The 22,651-nt window shown below is 42.9% G+C and overlaps 2 protein-coding genes across 5 annotated transcripts in view; both read left to right on the top strand.

Annotated features, from left to right (window-relative positions):
• LOC106609991 (SPARC-like protein 1) overlaps positions 1 to 15,841 on the top strand; it is a 28,570-nt gene extending 12,729 nt beyond the window's left edge. The window contains exons 1-11 of one of the 2 annotated variants that reach the window (XM_045722639.1): positions 4,272 to 4,384; positions 6,936 to 6,991; positions 7,125 to 7,190; positions 7,394 to 8,548; positions 8,847 to 8,958; positions 9,407 to 9,528; positions 10,904 to 11,024; positions 11,265 to 11,401; positions 12,211 to 12,359; positions 13,839 to 13,987; positions 14,228 to 15,841. In XM_045722639.1, the coding sequence (XP_045578595.1) occupies positions 6,938 to 6,991; positions 7,125 to 7,190; positions 7,394 to 8,548; positions 8,847 to 8,958; positions 9,407 to 9,528; positions 10,904 to 11,024; positions 11,265 to 11,401; positions 12,211 to 12,359; positions 13,839 to 13,987; positions 14,228 to 14,256 (2,094 nt within the window). In that variant the 5' untranslated portion in view covers positions 4,272 to 4,384; positions 6,936 to 6,937 and the 3' untranslated portion in view covers positions 14,257 to 15,841. Of the gene's footprint in view, positions 1 to 4,271; positions 4,385 to 6,935; positions 6,992 to 7,124; positions 7,191 to 7,393; positions 8,549 to 8,846; positions 8,959 to 9,406; positions 9,529 to 10,903; positions 11,025 to 11,264; positions 11,402 to 12,210; positions 12,360 to 13,838; positions 13,988 to 14,227 lie in introns of those variants that run through there. The other variant, XM_014209077.2, reaches the window with a different exon arrangement.
• A 583-nt stretch (positions 15,842 to 16,424) lies between these two features.
• Positions 16,425 to 21,998, top strand: LOC106610035 (uncharacterized). 3 transcript variants are annotated; one of them, XM_014209150.2, is made up of 9 exons: positions 16,425 to 16,488; positions 16,664 to 16,717; positions 17,005 to 17,040; positions 17,292 to 17,399; positions 17,719 to 17,898; positions 18,017 to 18,088; positions 18,251 to 18,310; positions 20,336 to 20,389; positions 21,480 to 21,998. In XM_014209150.2, exons 2-9 carry the CDS (start codon positions 16,673 to 16,675, stop codon positions 21,600 to 21,602), a joined length of 678 nt encoding a protein of 225 aa, XP_014064625.1. In that variant the 5' UTR covers positions 16,425 to 16,488; positions 16,664 to 16,672; the 3' UTR covers positions 21,603 to 21,998. The 3 variants fall into 3 exon arrangements, with proteins under 3 accessions (XP_014064625.1, XP_014064626.1, XP_045579178.1); XM_014209151.1 differs by having other exon boundaries at positions 16,452 to 16,488; positions 16,667 to 16,717; XM_045723222.1 differs by lacking the exon at positions 16,425 to 16,488 and having other exon boundaries at positions 16,499 to 16,717.
• Positions 21,999 to 22,651: the final 653 nt, after the last annotated feature.

Below are 22,651 nucleotides of genomic sequence, written 5' to 3'. Positions count from 1 at the left end.
CCCTCACTCAACTTTTTTTCATTAAACTTTTTCACTCCGGACGCTTTATCTGGACATGGTTCATCAGGACCTCGAACAGCCGAAGCTAAGTAGTAATATTAACATGATGCCTTCTAATTGCGGTCGCTGTACTCATAATATACGGGAGAACGATCGCCTTACGGCGAGGGTAGCTGTGCTGCAAGCCCAACTTCAGACGCAATCGTTAGGCAAGGGTCATTTCAGTGTAGGAAAGGATGAAACAGCGTCTGTGCCACCAGTAAGTACAGATAGTAATGTTAGTATAAATCCCCTCGCACGGTCCCCGCAGCCGGACAACTTTCTCATGGCTTCTGGAGGGAAATGCTGTAGGAATGCTCAACAGGTGTTGCTCATTCAACTGACAGAAACTTTCAACGGGGTTCTCCTCATTAAGCAACGAGTCGGAGTCAGAGGCCGAGCCTTCTCTGGTCTCTACTTCTCCCGTTACGAGGTCTGAGACGCCGAAGCCTCCCACCATTAGCTCTGACAAATTGAAAACCCTAGTCATTGGCGACTCCATTACCCGCAGTATTAGACTTAAAACGAATCATCCAGCGATCATACACTGTTTACCAGGGGGCAGGGCTACCAACGTTAAGGCTAATCTGAAGATGGTGCTGGCAAAAGCTGAAACTGGTGAGCGTAGAGAGTATAGAGATATTGTTATCCACGTCGGCACCAACGATGTTAGGATGAAATAGTCAGAGGTCACCAAGCACAACATAGCTTCAGCGTGTAAATCAGCTAGAAAGATGTGTCAGCATCGAGTAATTGTCTCTGGCCCCCTCCCAGTTAGGGGGAGTGATTAACTCTACAGCAGAGTCTCACAACTCAATCGCTGGTTGAAAACTGTTTCCTGCCCCTCCCAAAAGATAGAATTTGTAGATAATTGACCCTCTTTCTGGGACTCACCCACAAACAGGACCAAGCCTGGCCTGTTGAAGAGTGACGGACTCCATCCTAGCTGGAGGGGTGCTCTCATCTTATCTACGAACATAGACAGGGCTCTAACTCCCCTAGCTCCACAATGAAATAGGGTGCAGGCCAGGCAGCAGGCTGTTAGCCAGCCTGCCAGCTTAGTGGAGTCTGCCACTAGCACAGTCAGTGTAGTCAGCTCAGCTATCCCCATTGAGACCGTGTCTGTGCCTCGATCTAGGTTGGGCAAAACTAAACATGGCGGTGTTCGCCTTAGCAATCTCACTAGAATAAAGGCCTCCTCCATTCCTGCCATTATTGAAAGAGATCGTGATACCTCACATCTTAAAATAGGGCTACTTAATGTTAGATCCCTCACTTCAAAGGCAGTTATAGTCAATGAACTGATCATAATCTTGATGTGATTGGCCTGACTGAAACATGGCTTAAGCCTGATGAATTTACTGTGTTAAATGAGGCCTCACCTCCTGGTTACACTAGTGACCATATCCCCTGCGCATCCTGCAAAGGCGGAGGGTTGCTAACATTCACAATAGCAAATTTCAATTTACAAAAAAAACAACGATATTTTCGTCTTTTGAGCTTCTAGTCATGAAATCTATGCAGCCTACTCAATCACTTTTTATAGCTACTGTTTACAGGCTTCCTGGGCCATATACAGCGTTCCTCACTGAGTTCCCTGAATTCCTATCGGACCTTGTAGTCATAGCAGATAATATTGACATTTTTGGTGACTTTAATATTCACATGGAAAAGTCCACAGACCCACTCCAAAAGGCTTTCGGAGCCATCATCGACTCAGTGGGTTTTGTCCAACATGTCTCCGGACCTACTCACTGCCACAGTCATACGCTGGACCTAGTTTTGTCCCATGAAATAAATGTTGTGGATCTTAATGTTTTTCCTCATAATCCTGGACTATCGGACCACCATTTTATTACGTTCGCAATCGCAACAAATAATCTGCTCAGACCCCGACCAAGGAGCATCAAAAGTCGTGCTATAAATTCTTAGACAACCCAAAGATTCCTTGATGCCCTTCCAGACTCCCTCTGCCTACCCAAGGACGACAGAGGACAAAAATCTGTTAACCACCTAACTGAGGAACTCAATTTAACCTTGCGCAATACCCTAGATGCAGTTGCACCCCTAAAAACAAAAAACATTTGTCATAAGAAACTAGCTCCCTGGTATACAGAAAATACACTAGCTCTGAAGCAAGCTTCCAGAAAATTGGAACTGAAATGGCGCCACACCAAACTGGAAGTCTTCCCGACTAGGTTGGAAAGACAGTACGGTGCAGTATTGAAGAGCCCTCACTGCTGCTCGATCATCTTATTTTTCCAACTTAATTTAGGAAAATAAGAACAATCCGAAATGTATTTTTGATACTGTCGCAAAGCTAACTAAAAAGCACCATTCCCCAAGAGAGGATGGCTTTCACTTCAGCAGTAATAAATTCATGAACTTCTTTGAGGAAAAGATCATGATCATTAGAAAGCAAATTACGGACTCTTCTTTAAATCTGCATATTCCTGTGTGATAATAGGTTGCTTCTTGTGTAAATATTTTCTGTCTGGATTTTAATGATTTGTATCAGTTGTCCTAAGTCTGCACAACTCTGCCAGGACCTAGGATCAAGGGAGACACTCAATTGTTTTAGTACTATATCTCTTGACACATTGATGAAAATAATCATGGCCTCCAAACCTTCAAGCTGCATACTGGACCCTATTCTAACTAAACTACTGAAAGAGCTGCTTCCTGAGCTTGGCCCTCCTATGTTGAACATAATAAACGGCTCTCTATCCACCAGATGTGTACCAAACTCACTAAAAGTGGCAGTAATAAAGCCTCTCTTGAAAAAGCCAAACCTTGACCCAGAAAATATAAAAAACTATCGGCCTATATCGAATCTTCCATTCCTCTCAATTTAAAAAAAAAAGCTGTTGCGCAGCAACTCACTGCCTTCCTGAAGACAAACAGTGTATACAAAATGCTTCAGTCTGGTTTTAGACCCCATCATAGCACTGAGACTGCACTTGTGAAGGTGGTAAATTACCTTTTAATGGCGTCAGACCGAGGCTCTGCGTCTGCTCCTAGACCTTAGTGCTGCTTTTGATACCATCAATCACCACATTCTTTTGGAGAGATTGGAAACCCAAATTGGTCTACACGGACAAGTTCTGGCCTGGTTTAGATCTTATCTGTCGGAAAGATATCAGTTTGTCTCTGTGAATGATAGCACTAAATTAACTTCAGTTAGTGCTAAATACGGCTGCTAGAATCCTGACTTGAACCAAAAAATGTGATCATATTACTCCAGTGCTAGCCTCCCTACACAGGCTTCCTATTAAGGCAAGGGCTGATTTCAAGGTTTTACTGCTAACCTACAAAGCATTACATGGGCTTGCTCCTACCTATCTTTCCAATTTGGTCCTGCCGTACATACCTACACGTAGGCTACGGTCACAAGATGCAGGCCTCCTAATTGTCCCTAGAATTTCTAAGCAAACAGCTGGAGGCAGGGCTTTCTCCTATAGAGCTCCATTTTTATGGAATGGTCTGCCTACCCATGTGAGAGACGCAGACTCGGTCTCAACCTTTAAGTCTTTATTGAAGACTCATCTCTTCTGTAGGTCCTATGATTGAGTGTAGTCTGGCCCAGAAGTGTGAAGGTGAACGGAAAGGCACTGGAGCAACGAACAGCCCTTGCTGTCTCTGCCTGGCCGGTTCCCCTCTCTCCACTGGGATTCTCTGCCTCTAACCCTATTACAGGTGCTGAGCCACTGGCTTACTGGTGCTCTTCCATGCCGTCCCTAGGAGGGGTGCGTCACTTGAGTGGGTTGAGTCACTGATGTGGTCTTCCTGTTTGGGTTGGCGCCCCCTGTGTTGTACCATGGCGGAGATCTTTGTGGGCTATACTCGGCCTTGTCTCAGGATAGTAAGTTGGTGGTTGAAGGTATCCCTCTAGTGGTGTGGGGGCTGTGCTTTGGCAAAGTGGGTGGGGTTATATCCTGCCTGTCTGGCCCTGTCCGGAGGTATCATCATATTTATGCTGCAGTAGTTCATGTGTCGGTGGGCTGGGGTCAGTCTGTTATATCTGGAGTATTTCTCCTGTCTTATCCGGTGTCCTGTGTGAATTTAAGTATGCTCTCTCTAATTCTCACTTTCTTTCTTTCTTTCTCACTTTCTCTCTTTCTTTCTTTCTTTCTTTCTTTCTTTCTTTCTTTCTTTCTTTCTTTCTTTCTTTCTTTCTTTCTTTCTTTCTTTCTTTCTTTCTTTCTCTCGGAGGACCAGAGCCCTAGGACCATGCCTCAGGACTACCTGGCATGATGACTCCTTGTTGTCCCCAGTCCACCTGGCCGTGCTGCTGCTCCAGTTTCAACTGTTCTGCCTGCGGCTATGGAACCCTGACCTGTTCACTGTGATTACTATTATTTGATCATGCTGATCATTTATGAACATTTGAACATCTTGGCCATGTTCTGTTATAATCTCCACCCGGCACAGCCAGAAGAGGACTGGCCACCCCTCATAGCCTGGTTCCTCTCTAGGTTTCTTCCTAGGTTTTGGACTTTCTAGGGAATTTTTCCTAGCCACTGTGCTTCTACACCTGCATCGCTTGCTGTTTGGGGTTTTAGGCTGGGTTTCTGTACAGCACTTTGATATACCAGCTGATGTAAGAAGGGCTATATAAATACATTTGATTTGATTTGATCATAGAGCTTGATGTTTTTGCGATTCCACTTGAAGAAACATTCAAAGTTCTTGAAATGTTCCATATTTACATGTCTTAAAGTAATTATGGACTGTTGTTTCTCTTTGCTTATTTCAGCTGTTCTTGCCATAATATGGACTTGGTAAATAGGGCTATCTTCTGCCACCTTAACAGGTCGCTTCGATTGTCCCCGGCATGCCTGCAGGCGCTGGCCCAGTGGGGTACTGTCGCAAGGGGTGCTCATGGGACAGGTGTTTTTCTGCAAGGTGGTCATAATAGACGTGTTCCCCTAAGTGTGGGGCACACTGTGAGATGGCTACTCGAATTGGAGGTATGGACGGTGGACAGAATGCCCGACATTTCAATTACCTGGAGCTTCCGAGGATGTATTTAGCGTTCAGGCACCTCCTCCCACGTTTGATGGGCTGGTATGTGCTGGTCAGTGGAAGCTATACCCCTGGGTGGTTCCCCAGATATGGGAGAGGTTAGGCAGGGCCGACGTAGATCTTTATGCAACGCAAGAAAACGAAAGTTCTTGCGCACCAGTGGTCTTGGACCCTGCTGTACCTATTGCGCACACATGGGATTTAGCTCTGGTTATGGAGGCATTGTGTGCTGCCCCCTTTGAGCCTCTGGAGTTGGTGGATCTGAAGATCCTCTCCTACAAGAGCTCTCTGCTCATGGCTTGGGCCTCGGCTAAATGTGTTGGGGGCCTCCACGCCTTATCCTGTACTCAGTTCACCCCTGGTGACTCTAACGTGACATTGTGTCCTAATGTAGCCTTCATGGTTATGACTTACATGTCTTTAGCCTTTGAGCTTATTTCCCTTTTCACCTCCTCCTTTTGCTTCTGAAGAGTAACAGAGGTTTCATGCCCTGTCCAGTACTAGCTTTATGCACGCACTTTGAGACGCACCTGAAATAACCAGTTATGTGACCAGCTTTTTGTCTGTTTAGCTAATCCAGCTCGTAGCAGGGCGCTCTCTAAGCAACGTCTATCCTACTGGCTTGTGAAGGCTATCTCCCTAGTATACTGCAGCAAGTGGTAAGGGTTATTTAGCGGTGTACCTGCCCACTCGACCATGGGCTTGGCAGCGTCTTGGGCATTATTTAAAGGATTGACTGTAGGGGATATTTGCGCTGCGGCAAGTTGGGCATCACCACACACATTTGTGAGGTTTTATAGCTTGGATGTCACTGCTCCCAGTCTAGCCCACGGTGTGCTTACAGCTGGGACAGGAGAGGGTCATTAGGCAACGCACAGTGTGCACAATACCCAGACTACCTTGTGGGTGGAGGTCTGGGTGGTCTGCCATGGGCCATTTCAGTTGGTATCCATTGGGGCCGGCTTGGGGCGGGATTTGAATTCTCCATAGTTGTGTTGAACCGACAGGGTTTGGTAGGTTACTTTCTAAATGGAAATCATTAAAGTTACTAGTTACCTGTCCAAACGTATATCAGTAACGTCATTTTTTGGATTACCCAAACTCAGTAACATAATCTGATTACTTTCCTATTAAGAGGCATTAGTAGAAGACACAAAGGAATAGTACCAATTGAACAACATCTATTGCAGAATCAATCAATGTTAGAGTTTAGCTGGCCATAAATGGATGTTGCATTTTTACTTTATGGGTTAGGTATATTTCTAACCCATTGCTTTCTACTTCAATACAGATAATAATACAATTAGGCTATATCTTTATATTAAAAAACTAAGTCTGTCAGATTTATAGTCATTTCAGTTGATTAAATACCCCTTGATCTTCAATAATATGACTTGGAAATATTGATTAGAAAAATATTTTTATCTGAACATAACCCAAAAACGAAGGACTTATTAGCCTACTCTGTTTATATTTTTGTTGTCAAGGAGGACTGATAAGGCCCATTGCTTCAAAACATTGTTGAAAAAGAAATGCTGCTGTCATGGAATGGCATGCCTTGAGCACTTCCCGAAAATGGCTATTTGCATGTGAAAAATGATCGCCCGGCCTATTGTTAAAAATTTAGTTGGTGACACTTTGATATCTCGATAATTTCAGTCAATTAAAAGTGCACAAGCATGTGAGCATGTGTCCGTTAGGCCAATGGAAAATATTAAATCATCTCAAATTAGATTGAGCAATAAAAAGTCCCACTTGTGGTATTCAAAACAAAGGAAAAAAATATTTTGACTGCACTGGTCCTTTAAACTTTACACTCAATTATAAATACTAATAAATAATATATTCCATTTAATTTGATGTCGTTATAGGTATGAAGACCCGTTTAATATTCCTTTGGCTATTGGCCTCAGCATTTCCTGTGTCTGTAAGTACTGATAAATCCACTCTTACTTTATGAACAGCTTTTTAATAAAAATGTATGATGCCAATCATTGTAGCCCTGTTGAATAACCCCAAGTCTAATGATATTTTATCAAGAATTATTTGCTATTCCCAAGGTCAAAGGCAAACCTCACGACAAACATCAAGCTTTATCCAAGTCCTCACACATAGCTAAAGAGAAGGTAAAGTGCATCCAACTCCTGTATTTGAAATAAGTTCCATACTGTAAATAAACCCCATCTCTATAAAAACAGAATACATTGACAAGGATTCTCCAGAAACTTTACCTTTCATTATATGAATGGCAAAAGTTTGTCCAGAAGCTATATCTTTTGTTATATTTACAAAATGTTTTTCCAGAAAACTTTTCATTTCGTTTTCCAAGGACATTGTTCCAGATGAGGTCAATGAGGGGGAGGTCCTGCCGACCTTCATGACCTTTGAGTCTAGCAGTCAGGAGCAGGAGGACGAGGACATGAGCTACGAGGACAATGCTAGTGCTAATGTGGGTCCCTCCAATGAGGAAGGGGTGTTTGAGGTGTCCGACAGTGGTGAGAGGAGCACCCCCGTCCTGCTGAGCGATAAGGCACTGGTGGACCTCCTCCAGGGGGAGTCAGAGGAAGAAGAGGTGGAAGAGGAGGAGGAGGAAGAAGAAGAGGAGGAGGGAAAGATTGAGTCTGAGGAGACACAGTCTGAAGAGGAGGAGGAGGGAGAAGAAGAGGTGGGAGACTTGGAAAAGGAGGAGGAAGATGAGGAGGTGGTAGAGGTGGAGGAGGAGGTGGATGTGGAGGCAGAGAAAGAGGTGGAAAAGGTGAAGGCGATGGAAGATGAGGAGTCAGTTGAGGATGAGGAGAAGAGAGAGAAAGAGGACGAGGAGGAACATGTGGTCGGGGACAGAGGAGTAGAGGAAGAGGCTCAAGTCGAAGAGACGGACAGCAACACCGAGCCTGAGATTCCAGAGGATCTGGACTACGCCAGCGACAGCGACAACCCAGAGCCCCTTGAAACCGAACCTGAGGAAGGGAAACCCCTCGCCGAAGACGCCCAGCTCCTTTCAAATAAGAAAGAGGAGGCCAAGGTCGAGGAGAAAGAAGAACAAGCTAGCAAGGAAGACAAAATCCCCACTGCCACTGATGACTATGAGTCCCAGCACGACATACAAGACGCCGAGGCCTCTAAGAGCCAGGAAGTGCAGTACAAGGACGATTCCCAAGAAAAAGGGACCAATACAAAAAACGCAGACAGAGACACTGAACACCAAGAGACAAAAAACAGTGTGGATCTTGACGGGACACATCTTTCTGTAGAAGAGGGAGAAGAGAAGGAGGAGAAGAACATAAACAAGAGTGCCAGTCACACCAGAGGCAAAGCCAGGAAGCAGAGGAAGAACCAGAGAGTGAGGAAGCACCCCCCACAGAGGGATGAGGCCCCACCAGGAGAGGGAGTCCCAGACCACCAGGGGGATGAGGGCGTGAAGGAGCACTACCGCACCACTGACAGTGCTGTCTACAAGCCCAAGAGGAGAAGAGCAGGGAAATGGGTAACACTCATCACATACCGCCCGTTAGCTATAATGCAATGTCATCCTAAAACTTCAACCTACACTGAACCATGTAACCCCTATATAAAGCTAGGCCCTTTTCGGCGGGTGACCTATTTGAAATTAAACCGATGATCCATGGATGGACCTACTCTATTCCCAGAGCTTCCCAAAATGTGTGTACTATACAATATAGGAAATATGATGTCATTTAAAATGCAGCCCACATCTTATCCATTAACATCTGTGGGTGGTTTGTTGACCTCTATTGTGATTTCACCTTCTGTTTCCTACCCAGGCTCCTCTGGTGGGAATGAACCCGGTCCAGATCAAGGCGACAGTGGACCTCTACCCCAGCGCCAGGCCCTCTTTGGCGGCCAGCCTATACAGACCCCAAGCCTCTGCTGCCGGTAAAGTGTCAATCTCAGCAAGGCACACACACACACACACACACATACACACTAGGAATCTGCTGACTGGGCCCTTTCACTAACACTCCCAGAAGAATAGTGCCACGCTACCAAAACAAACCCCCTCTCGCCTCCACTGGATTAAGGGGTCAATGAGAGCTCATGTTGAATTCGAGCACTGTACAAACTCAAATGGCAATGGAATGCAGGGGGTAATGGCTGTGGTGGTAGTGCTGGGGTTTCCATTGACATCTATAACCACTGGAAAGTACATACTTGTAAATCATGATTAAGACATGATTAAAACATTAATAACACATGAACAAAGCATAAATACAATGACTTAGTGAATCTAGCAGAAAATAAACCAAAAAAATTCACATCAATGTTCCACTGATATAAAATTATAGGGCATGAGTGTGTTTAGGTAATTTCTTTTCTCTTTTAGACCCTTGTGAGAACTTCCGTTGTAAACGTGGAAAGATCTGTAAACTCAACAAGGAGAAGAAGCCTATGTGTGTGTGTCAGGAGCCTTCTGCCTGCCCACAGAGTGTCACTGACTATGATCATGTGAGTATGAACAGTGGTCATTGGGGTGGCCTGGTGGGGTTCAGAGTTTTAAATCGTTGCCTCTGAATCAAATATACTGTAATGAAACAGGCAGGGAGCAAGTCTCGAACCCTCGACCTTCTAGCCCGAAGTCCAGCGCGCTATTGACTGTGCCCCAAAAGCATGCTCGTGCAGCAGAGTCGATATCCACGCTTATAAACCCAGGCTCGTTACACTACTCCCTCCTTTCAAAGAGCACGTCCTCGCGCTAGATTGCGACTCTACTTCTTATAGGAACGCATTCACTGGCCAAGCACACGCACTGTCGTGGATGCAAGGTCCGATCCCACTTCTGACACCAATGTAATGAAACAGGCAGGGAGCAGGTCTCGAACCCTCGACCTTCTAGCCCGAAGTCCAGCGCGCAAAAGCATGCTTGAGCGGCAGAGTCGATATCCGCGCTTATAAACCCAGGGTCGTTACAATACTATGCAGTATGTACTGCTGCGAGTATGGGTTGAACCTGGCCCACTGCTCTAGCACTTTCTCTCTATCCTGTCGAATAAACATAAACAATACGAAAGGAGTTCCTTTAAAAACATTTGGGAAAAGTTGCTATTAGGGTCAGGAACTGTAAACCATGGAAATTGATGTCACGTTGGTATGAAGAGATTCGGTAGACAGGCTCAGGAATGCAAATTATGGCGTGCCGTGTAAAGGCACCGGGACGAAGACCAAACAAACAAGAAACAAAAATACAGGGTTGAAACCCCCCAAAAAGAGCGGGGAGTACCTCAAATAAATACCACTAACGCACAATGATAATCAAACGGGACAAGACCCGTAATCATCTGAGCAATCCACAAGGGCACGAAAGCCCAAAACACACAGCACAGGTACTCACACGCACCAACAAACATTGTAACAATAATCGACCCCACTATGGTGAACAAAGGGCACAGATATACAAATACAATCAGTGGGAATAGGGGCCAGGTGTGCGCAATGACAGTTCCAGAGGTATCCATGGCAATTGATAACATCGGTACCAAAGAACTATGCCTCTATAAAAGTTAAGATTTGGATAGGTATTCTGATCCTACATCTGTATTTCGAGGAAACTTGAAGGAAACATGCCACGAATCTAACAATGGTAGGTACAACCCTGACATGATATTCTATCAACATTGGGGAGCTGTTGGTTCTGGCTAGAATTGTATTTGCAGACCTCTGTTCCTAAGACAGGTGCGCTAGCCTCAGTTCCAATAGAGTTCACTCTATTGGAACTCTGTGATGCTTAGTTGCTTACCAAGAGCAGGATCACTACAATGTCTTTATCTGAAGCATTTTCTTTTGTTACATCCATAACTCATGAAGTCATTTTTCTTTCATGCAGGTATGTGGAACTGACAATGTCACCTACGACACGTCCTGTGAGCTCTTTGCCACTAAGTGCAACCTGGAAGGCACCAAGAGAGGCCATAGACTTCACCTGGACTACACTGGACCCTGCAAATGTAAGACAGCTATAGTCAGACCACCTCTACAGTTTCTGACCAATACAGTAACTAACATGAAATAGCTACATAAAGTATAACACATTTTTGTACATTTCTTCTACTCCCTATCTTTTTATTTCTCTCTCTCATCTGTTTCTCACTCTGTATTTAATTCTCAATTCTCATCTTACCTTGTCTCTCCCTCTGCTCTCTTTCTCACTCTCTCTCTTTCTTCCCCTACCTTGCTCTCTCTGTTAGTCATAGCACCGTGTATGAATGCCGAACTGGTCCAGTTTCCTCTGCGTATGCGCGACTGGTTGAAGAACGTCTTGCTGCATCTCTATGAACATGACTCTATGTCCCCTGGCTTCCTCATCCCCAAGCAACGCATTAGAGTGAGTAAATATATTTTTTTATTTGGATTTCATTTTTATGCATTTTTATTTAATTGAATATCATTGGATCCCTAGATTTGAAAAAACCCTCGTATGGACACCCTTAACTATAAGCTTAAAATTTGAGGGTAACACTTCACATTAGACATACCATCTATAAAGGGGTTATATTAGTTCAATTATTTATATTTTCTAAATAATTCATATTCATTTTGTCATGGCTGTCGTAGAAATGAGCGGACCAAAGTGCAGCGTGTGTGTCGTTCCACATTTTATTTATACTGTGAAACTATGCAATACATAAATAAACTGAATGACAATAAACAACAAACAGTGACGCAGAGGTGAAACATACACTACTCAAAATTAATCTCCCACAAACCAAGGTGGGACAAACACCAACTTAAATATGACCTCCAATTAGAGACAACGATGACCAGCTGCCTCTAAATGGAGATCATCTCAAACAAAGCCCAACATAGAAATACAACAACTAGAACAACCCAACATAGAAATACAAAACTAGAACATAACAAGATAGAAAAACTAAACTAGAAAACCCCCCCTGTCACGCCCTGACCTACTCTACCATAGAAAATAACAACTTACTATGGTCAGGACGTGACACATTTAAAGGGGCTTTATGAAGTTTAACCAACTGCATTCTTAGTGACTGATAGTATTACATAAAGACATAAAATCACCAGCGCATCACATCTGATTTTCTTCTTAGCACATATTCATATTCAATTCAATAAAACTTTATTATTCATGTGTGACCATAAATGATGATGATGTCAATCTCCCAGGTGAGAAAGATCCACGAGAGTGAGAGGCGCCTCCATGCCGGCGACCACCCCATCGAGTTGCTGGCCCAGGACTTTGAGAAGAACTACAACATGTACATCTATCCCGTGCACTGGCAGTTTGCTCAGATGGACCAGCACCCTTCTGACAGGTACAGTACTTCATGAGAAAGATGCATTTTTTTGTAGATGTCATTATCATGAAAAAGAACCAGAACATAATTTTACACTGAGAAGCAAGAGCCTCTTGCGGAGCCTCTTGCTTACGCCAAGCTTCCATTGAAATTAATATGAGCATCTGTAAAAAGTTACACGCCTAGTGCAGTGTAACAGTACTCTTCTTGCGTTGTGTACAATCAATCATCGGCACAAACTCCAACTTGTAGCACCAGTCATGGAGCTTTATTCTGATAGGAACAGCACAAAATTGCACGGCTCACCATCCAACTCTGCACTCACGCAAGTGCTTTGCAACCAACAACCTACCGCTGGTTTGGTGCTTGTTCACTGGGGAATGTAGTTATCAAAATAATACAATTACAATATAATATCTTTAACATGTACCTGATAGGAACAGCACAAAATTGCACGTCATGCAATGCACGGCTCACCATCCAACATCCAATACTTATTTCCCTCATTAAAATGCAAATCAATTGATAACATTTTTGACATGCGTTTTTCTGTAGTTTTGTTGTTGTTATTCTGTCTCTCACTGTTCAAATAAACCTACCATTAAAATTATAGACTGATCATTTCTTTGTCAGTGGGCAAACGTACAAAATCAGCAGGGGATCAAATACTTTTTTCCCTCACTGTAAGATAAAAAAATAAAAAAGTAAGAGATAAGAATAACAAATAATTAAAGAGCAGCAGTAAATAACAGTAGCGGGGACATATACAGGGGGTACCGATACAGAGTCAATGTGCAGGGGCACCGGTGTTGAGGTAATTGAGGTAATATTTACATGTAGGTAGAGTTATTAAAGTGACTATGCATAGATAATAACAGAGAGTAGCAGCAGCGTAGAAGTGGGGGGGGGCAATGCAAATAGTCTGGGCAGCCATTTGATTAGCTGTTCAGGAGTCTTTTGGCTTGGGGGTAGAAGCTGTTTAGAAGCCTCTTGGACCTAGACTTGGCGCTCCGGTACCGCTTGCCGTGAGGTAGCAGAGAGAACAATCTATGACTAGGGTGGCTGGAGTCTTTGACAATTTTTAGGGCCTTCCTCTGACACCGCCTGGTATGGAGGTGCTGGATGGCAGGAAGCTTGGCCCCGGTGATGTACTGGGCCGTATGCATTACGCTCTGTAGTGCCTTGCGGTCGGAGGCCGAGCAGTTGCCATACCAGGCAATGATGCAACTCGTCAGGATGCTCTCAATGGTGCAGCTGTAAAACCTTTTGAGGATCTGAGGACCCATGCCAAATCATTTCAGTCTCCTTAGGGGGAATAGGTTTTGTCGTGCCCTCTTCGCGACTGTCTTGGTGTGCTTGGACCATGTTAGTTTGTTGGTGATCTAGATGCCAGTAATGCACAATTAGAGACACTCATTTTTGTTTTCTGTTGCAAAATGTTTCAAAACGTTCTCCATTGCATAAGCTTATGAACATGACACTGGTGTTCCTATCCAGGTTCCTGTCCCACTCTGAGCTGGCCCCCCTGAGGGTCCCGTTAGTCCCCATGGAGCATTGTACCTCCCGCTTCTTCCAGGAGTGCGACGCAGACAAAGACAAACAGGTGTCCTTTAGGGAGTGGACCCACTGCTTCGGCATCAAGGATGGTAAGAGTGGCAGGCTTATACAAAGTGAAAGCAATTCAATGGCCAAAGAATGAGGCTTGCGTGACAATGTTGTGATAGTTGTAGTAGTTAGATGTGAGTGAATGAATGAATGCTGCATTACTATAGCTTACAGAAGGACCATGGTCATGTGCTTTCACACATGTTTAATAGTATGACCCTGCACTCTAAACTCTTGTAAAGACGTCATCTTTTGTGATTTTCCATTTTCCCCCTCTGCAGAGGACATGGATGTCAACCTGCTCTTCTGAGTCCAATCAGTACCTCATCCACCAACCAGCTTAAATAAGCATTTAACAAGATAACCTTCAATCATGGCAGAACCACATACCTTAATTCGAGAGTCACTTGTGTTGATTTCAACTGTATGTTTTTGGGATGTTCTGTAAAGTTAGCCTGGTGGAACCAGCCTGATCGCTGTGTTCACCATTCTATTTAACTTCACATATCAGTCTGGCATTGGTCCTTATTGAAACTGTTTGAGTCTATGTCTGTAATGAGAGGCATTATTCAAACCTAACTTGTCAGTGATGAGATCACCTTTAACCAATCAGAGGACGACCTAATTCAAAGCACAGGATTTTGGGGGTGAGTTTTCTGAGAGGACGCTGATTTGACCGGTCATTTCTTGGTTTGTCCAAAACTCCCATCTATTGGAGAAAGCCCAGATTTATATGTGCAGTAAAACAAAATGGTGAACACAGTAATCAGGCCGGTTCCACCATGCTACTGCAAAGTACGATTGACTAAAAAGTAAAAGTGAGGATGGACCACTGTCCTTCCATGTCTTATGTCATAGATGGAAGAGGAGGATAGTTCATGTTGTCTTATTACAGTGTAGCTATTACAGTGAAATAATACCATGCTATTGTTTGAGGAGAGTGCAGAGTTATGAACTTGAAAATGTATCAATAAACCAATTAGGCACATGTGGGCAGACTTGATACAACATTTTGAATTGAAATGCAACGGTTCATTGGATCAGTCTAAAACTTTGCATATACACTGCTGCCATCTAGTGGCCAAAATCAAAATTGCGCCTGAACTGGAATAATACATTGTGGCCTTTCTCTTGCATTTCAAAGATGATGAAAAAAATATGCTTTTTTCTTTGTATTATTTACCAGATCTCATGTGTTACATTCTCCTACATTAATTTCACATTTCCCACAAACTTCAAAGTGTTTCCTTTCAAATGGAATCAAGAATATGCATATCCTTGCTTCAGGTCCTGAGCTACAGGCAGTTAAATTTGGGTATGTAATTTTAGGGGAAAATGTAAAAAAAAAAAAAAGGTCCGATCATTAAATCAGACCAAGGTAGAGCAAATTTGGATCTATAAATATGTGGATGTTCTGTGATACTGTATGTAGATACTGTATAGCTGATAGTGGTACTAGTAGAGTAGGTGATGAGATTGTATTTTTTAAACAATTAACAATGATATCAGTGTTATGAACACATTCCAAGAGGGGGAAAGTTTACGAGTGCTTTTTGTAGATGACAGAAAACAAAACAAAAATTGACTTCTATGCAGGTGAAACCGATCACTTTACTTTTTGGCCAAAATATTACAGTATTTATTTTAAACATATAAAAGCTATAGTTGTATGTGGGAGCATTTTTTTGTATGGAAACCATTTATAATTGACTCTCAAAATAAATTGAGCTTGAATAGAGTATTTATTTCTATTATGTCAAAAGGAAAAATGTAAATGGCAGTAAATGTAGTAGAACATGTGATGTTGACAGAATTACTAAGAGTTGAATGCTGTAACTGTTTTTTATGTCTTGCCTGATATAGCTACTTCACTAACCATTCTAATAAACGTAATTATGACCTCATCGAATCTCATCACATTCCTGTTTGATTGTTTTACTTTATGCACAATTGAATTGAATGCAACTTTATTGATCCCCGCGAGGAAATTTTCATCGATAAAGTTATTTCATGCACTATGATAAATTGATACAATGAAGAGAAACTAGTCCAGTATTTAGTTTTTAGGTTACACTGAATTACACTCAAGCCTTCTTTTATATTCTTATTTGATCATTTGTACTGTACAATGACATAATAGGGAAGTAACTGTAATAAGTTGTGGTTGGTGATGTCACTTTTACGTCAGTGGTGATGCTTTGTCTCTTTTAGTTTGGATGAAAATAATAACCGGCATCTATTTTACACAGCCACCACAGGTGAACAGTTGACTCATCCAACAAAGGCTTATAATAAGGACATAATCGTAATATGATAATATGGTTCAGATTCCTGGTCTGGGTTTGCAATCCATGTGATTTTGAATAAGGCCCTCTTTGGGTCAGCAAGCCACAATTGTGAGATCAACATTTAGAGCTGTATTCTGATTGGACTGTTACCAGTGGACATGGAGGAAGTGGCTCTTTATAAGAGCGAAACTAGAAACAACATGTCATCTTCAGAAGTGTCTTTGTGAGCGGAAAAACTGCCGTCATTCACAAAGGTATGACAGATGACAACTTAACCATTTTCATGGAACAGCCTTCATGCAATTTAATCACATTTCAAGTATTGATTTTGTATTGATTGAAAATTCATGACACAGGGTTATTGCTCCTATCGGTTATATGTTTCCAACAATGAGATGCTTTTCTGACTTTCTTTTTTGTATGGTAAAGCAGAGCAACATGTTTTGTATGCTGTGGATCATCTTTCAGACAATGGCTCTCCTGGTAAGACACATTTTAATATTTATTCAATACTGTAGCTACCATAGCATCCAGACCTGGGTTCAAGTACTTGGACATCCTTTCGAATACATTGAGCTTTTGCTTGAGTTTGCTAGTAGTGCCTGATTTGGCACATTCAGATTCAGGGTTTCCAGTTTTGGGACTTTTTAAAGTTAATTTAACTACATGTAGGCAAGCTCAAACAGGCACAAAGTATATGAAATTCTTTTTCAAGAATTTGAGACCCAGGTCTGATAGCGTCCACTGTGCTTTCCTGGTTTCATTTGTAGGTGGCGGCTGGAGGACAGTCTTCAGGTAGTGGCGAGGTATTGTGTGTTTCTTAAACATCTTAACAATACGACATTGTTGATAAAATTGTCTTAATATACATCTACTTTCTGAGCTTCTTTACAATCACTGAGAGTAACTTTTACAATAATGTTATACATAAATACAATATAATACATAGTGTATCAATACATATACAGTATAAATAAATAGTGTGGACAGTATGACTCAGTGAGAGAAGTTAAGGCGTTATGAGCTAAGTAATAGGATAATGTGCATTACTCCCCAGGGTGGTGGTGGGAATGGAGGAGTTGTGAATGGAGGCATGGTCGGTAATGCTGTTAACCCAGGGGTTATGAATGGGCTTGCCTTAAATGGGCAACCCTTTCTGGCACAGGTACGTATACAGTGTGGGTGGTTAAAAAGTGTCCCTGCGCTGCAGCACAGGTTAAAAAAAAAGCAAAGTGAATATAACTACACCATCAGTGGCATATTTCAGAAATATAACCTATATATTTAATTACATAGGTTTTTGTTAGATGATTGCAAGCAAACTTACTAGAGAGCCATAGACGATGCACCGGTGCTGCAGTACAGGCATTTTAAAAAGTAACTTTTGAACCAGCGCATCTGTACTATGGGCTACCTCTCTCACATGTCATATTTCTAATATAAACTGTTTCTCCAGGTCTAAACTATTCTTATTGGCAAAACAGGTGGTACCAGTTGGTGGATCATTACTTATTCAACAATCAGGTGCACTTGGTCAGGCTGCCATGCCCCAGCTGGTCCCCATTGGTGCTCTTCAGCAGGGTGGGGCACTTCCTGTAGGACAGGTGGGAGCATCCAATGGCATGCCACTACAACAGGGACAGCTTCCTCAACTAGCCAATGGGGTTTGTCTCCTTTGTCCAACTTCGCTTCTCTAACATTTACCAGAAGCCTAGAGATATCACGAGTATTTATTGAAAATAATCAGTGTTACAGTGTGACTGTTTAAACATATCTTTACAGGTTGTACCATTATTTGCAGTTCTGCCACAGGCAAATTGCATCGGAGGCCCCCAGGCTCCAATGTTGATGCAGGTATATCATTACTGTTGTATCAGTAGTATGTCTTGTAGTGTCGTACACCTAGATATCTTAATGCACCAAATTCATCCCATTTAAGTGTTCACACCTTGATGTCAATGACCCATGATGGTGATTCTGGCTCTCTCATCCTCTCCTCATAATCTCTCCTGTCAGATTATTCCTGTGGGTGGAGAAAACAACATCCAGCAGCCAGCTGGCAAAGCTAGAGTCAAGGTAACATGACGGGCCACCTCTACTCGTTAGTCATACAGTTGAGGGCACTAAAAAGTTCCCCAGGTTGACTGTGCAAAACGCAGATGGCGGAAGTATCCGGTGAATGAGATTTGGTTGTTCTGTGGTATTAGTAGAACAATTGCCACAATGCAAGCGTGTGCAACATGGCCCTAACATGTCCTAGCAATACATAAATACACTGCTCAAAAAAATAAAGGGAACACTTAAACAACACAATGTAACTCCAAGTCAATCACACTTCTGTGAAATCAAACTGTCCACTTAGGAAGCAACACTGATTGACAATACACTTCACATGCTGTTGTGCAAATGGAATAGACAACAGGTGGAAATTATAGGCAATTAGCAAGACACCCCCAATAAAGGAGTGTTTCTGCAGGTGGGGACCACAGATGCTATGCTTCCTGGCTGATGTTTTGGTCACTTTTGAATGCTGGCGGTGCTTTCACTCTAGTGGTAGCATGAGACGGGGTCTACAACCCACACAAGTGGCTCAGGTAGTGCAGCTCATCCAGGATGGCACATCAATGTGAGCTGTGGCAAGAAGGTTTGCTGTGTCTGTCAGCGTAGTGTCCAGAGCATGGAGGCACTACCAGGAGACAGGCCAGTACATCAGGAGACGTGGAGGAGGCCGTAGGAGGGCAACAACCCAGCAGCAGGACCGCTACCTCCGCCTTTGTGCAAGGAGGAGCACTGCCAGAGCCCTGCAAAATGACCTCCAGCAGGCCACAAATGTGCATGTGTCTGCTCAAATGGTCAGAAACAGACTCCATGAGGGTGGTATGAGGGCCCGACGTCCACAGGTGGGGGTTGTGCTTACAGCCCAACACCGTGCAGGACGTTTGGCATTTGCCAGAGAACACCAAGATTGGCAAATTCGCCACTGGCGCCCTGTGCTCTTCACAGATGAAAGCAGGTTCACACTGAGCACGTGACAGACGTGACAGAGTCTGGAGACGCCGTGGAAAACGTTCTGCTGCCTGCAACATCCTCCAGCATGACCGGTTTGGCGGTGGGTCAGTCATGGTGTGGGGTGGCATTTCTTTGGGGGGCCGCACAGCCCTCCATGTGCTCGCCAGAGGTAGCCTGACTGCCATTAGGTACCGAGATGAGACTCTCAGGCCCCTTGTGAGACCATATGCTGGTGTGGTTGGCCCTGGGTTCCTCCTAATGCAAGACAATGCTAGACCTCATGTGGCTGGAGTGTGTCAGCAGTTCCTGCAAGAGGAAGGCATTGATGCTATGGATTGGCCCGCCTGTTCCCCAGACCTGAATCCAATTGAGCACATCTGGGACATCATGTCTCGCTCCATCCACCAACGCCACGTTGCACCACAGACTGTCCAGGAGTTGGCGGATGCTTTAGTCCAGGTCTGGGAGGAGATCCCTCAGGAGACCATCCGCCACCTCATCAGAAGCATGCCCAGGCATTGTAGGGAGGTCATACAGGCACGTGGAGGCCACACACACTACTGAGCCTCATTTTGACTTGTTTTAAGGACATTACATCAAAGTTGGATCAGCCTGTAGTGTGGTTTTCCACTTTAATTTTGAGTGTGACTCCAAATCCAGACCTCCATGGGTTGATAAATTGGATTTCCATTGATTATTTTTGTGTGATTTTGTTGTCAGCACATCCAACTATGTAAAGAAAAAAGTATTTAATAAGATTATTTCTTTCATTCAGATCTAGGATGTGTTGTTTAAGTGTTCCCTTTATTTTTTTGAGCAGTATATAAAGCCCTGTGTACAGGAGCACACCTAGATCCAGGTGCTGGTTTTGGCAGGAACAACAACTGTAATATCCAATAATATAGTTTGGCATAAGTATAGTAATAGTTTGTCACAAAAACATGTACCGTGGCACCAGATTATAAAAAGGTTTTAGTGCTCGCAATTGTAGATTGCACAGACTACATCGCAGTCACAAAGAAATGTATTATGGACCTTGATATACCTTTGCAAGTGTTTCACCTGCTCTCTCATTTTAAATCCCCTTCACAGCATTCAGTCCCTTTCCATGGAATGGCCACATCAACAAGAACAGATACTCCACTGGTATATTCTCACAGTTATTCCTCCTCTCCACTTCATTTCTGACAGTGTGATTGGCCTTATAACCCTCATCATGTATTTGAACGAATTGCCCTCAAATAAAGATGACTCATTTCCAAATTTCCAAGGCAGCTCTCAAATGAACCTTTATCCATTGTTCACGTTTTAATGACGTTTTCTCATGAAACATGAGGCAACTCAGTGGCCTTGTGGTTAGAGCACAGAGTTTCTAAATCCAGATGCGCAACATCGCGAGACATCCAGGAACACTTGCGAAACAGACCAAGCAGACCAGGGCGGGGTTTGGGGTTTGAGAAGTCAATGAGAGAAGTTTAAAAAAAAATTCAATTGCTAATTTTCTCTAAATGTAAAGGACAACCTAGATTCGAGCCAATTTCTTAAGTAGTTGAACATGTTATTACTCCAACCTAGTGGAAGTGACAATAGACACTTTTTCATTTTCGTCAAAAATAACTTTATATCGAAGGAGTGCCTTTGATTTGATGGCCTGCACATGCACAGTTCGACCACAGAAGGCTGTTAGACCTGATTACCTGTTTCTGAACATCAGTTTAGCTAGCCAAAGTCGCCATGACATTGCCTATTGGAGAAACAGTATCTGCCTATCTTTAATCTGTACTGTCTTCGATTAGAGTGTCCACTCTGAGATTGGAAGGGTGGGGGTTCAACCCACAGTCAAGTCATACCAAAGACTCTAAAAATGGGAACTGATGCCTCTCTTCTTGGCACTCAGCATTAAAGAGATGTATTGGGGGTAAGGCCTTGCGACAACTAATGTCTTGTACAAGCAAAAGACTAGCGCCTTGTACATCAAGCTGCCTCATGCTACAGAATCAAGACATACTGTAGTCTCCTGCCCCTATGGGCTGTTACGGCTCAGACAAGGCTTACTTGTCCAAGGTGTACTTCAAGAAACATGTATTTTCATGAAACATGCATTTAAATCCTATACGTCACTAATAAACTAAGGTTGTAGCAATACATTTGTTGTTAATATAACACTTGAGGTAACAATAACAAATGTACAAAGTAGCTAATAATGCTTCTATCTTGTTTCCATTCTGCCCATCAGACGAAGGTGACTGCTGGAGAGGTGGAAGAATCCTCTGGCTCTGACTCACCAGTGAATGCTGAAGTGAGGCTGAGCATCTCAAACCTGGACAGCATTCTAACTAGGGTTGCAAAATTCTGGTAACTGGGATGTGTGGAAAGTGGGAAAGTTAACAGAATTTTGCACCCCAAAATGAACTATATAACCTGTAATATCAAGTACCAGAATCTCGTCAAGCTGCCAATTCCAGATGACAAATTACCTCTACAGGCGGGGGTTCAATTCCTGGGTGCGCTAATATAACTTGCTGTGTTGCCTTCTTGTTTGTACCCCCTCTTACTTCAAAATCTATCTCTGAATACAATTTATGAAAGAAAAGTGTTATTCCAGTCTCCTTTGACAAAACTAAAACTAGATTAACAGGCATAGGTCTGACTGTATCTCGACTGTGTGTCCATATCCATGTTTTGTAACGGCGTTCCCAATGTACTGGAAATGATGTTATCACAGCTGATGTCTTTGAATAAATTATTAAATGGATGTCAATCTTTGCAGGTTCTATCTCTCCATGTCCTGCAATCTAATTGCTATTCATTCCCTATTAAACTATTGCGATTGATAATTACACACATAATTGACCATTGACCAGAAACAACTGCTTTCTTGGGAATATGGTAGAGATCTAGATAGATATTGTTCATTTGGTGTTGGAGAGGAAATTCCCCAAGACTCATTGATAGCTGAATGAAACACCACTGTTGTTTAAGCCCATCATAGATGCCTGGTTGATGAGGGTAACAACGTTACAGAACATTCAGATAGATAGAAATATATTCTATAGGTAGAAATATATTGTATAGATCAGAATGACTCAGCTATTTCGAGAAGAGTATTACAATGTCAGGTGGACCCTGATACAAATATTTCTCCCTTTTTTGGAACATGTACACTGCCGTTCAAAAGTTTGGGGTCACTTAGAAATGTCCTTGTTTTTGAAAGAAAAGCAAAAACAATTGTCCATTAAAATAACATAAAATTGATCAGAAATACAGTGTAGTCATTGTTAATGTTGTAAATGACAATTGTAGCTGGAAACGGCAAATGTTTTATGGAATATCTATATAGGCATACAGAGGCCATTATCAGCAACCATCACTCCTGTGTTCCAATGGCACATTGTGTTAGCTAATCCA

Source organism: Salmo salar, chromosome ssa08 (genome assembly GCF_905237065.1).
Source record: "Salmo salar chromosome ssa08, Ssal_v3.1, whole genome shotgun sequence".
NCBI classification, from domain to species: domain Eukaryota; kingdom Metazoa; phylum Chordata; class Actinopteri; order Salmoniformes; family Salmonidae; genus Salmo; species Salmo salar.
Note: the sequence above shows the minus strand (reverse complement) of the source record. Positions and strands in the feature narration are given on the sequence as shown.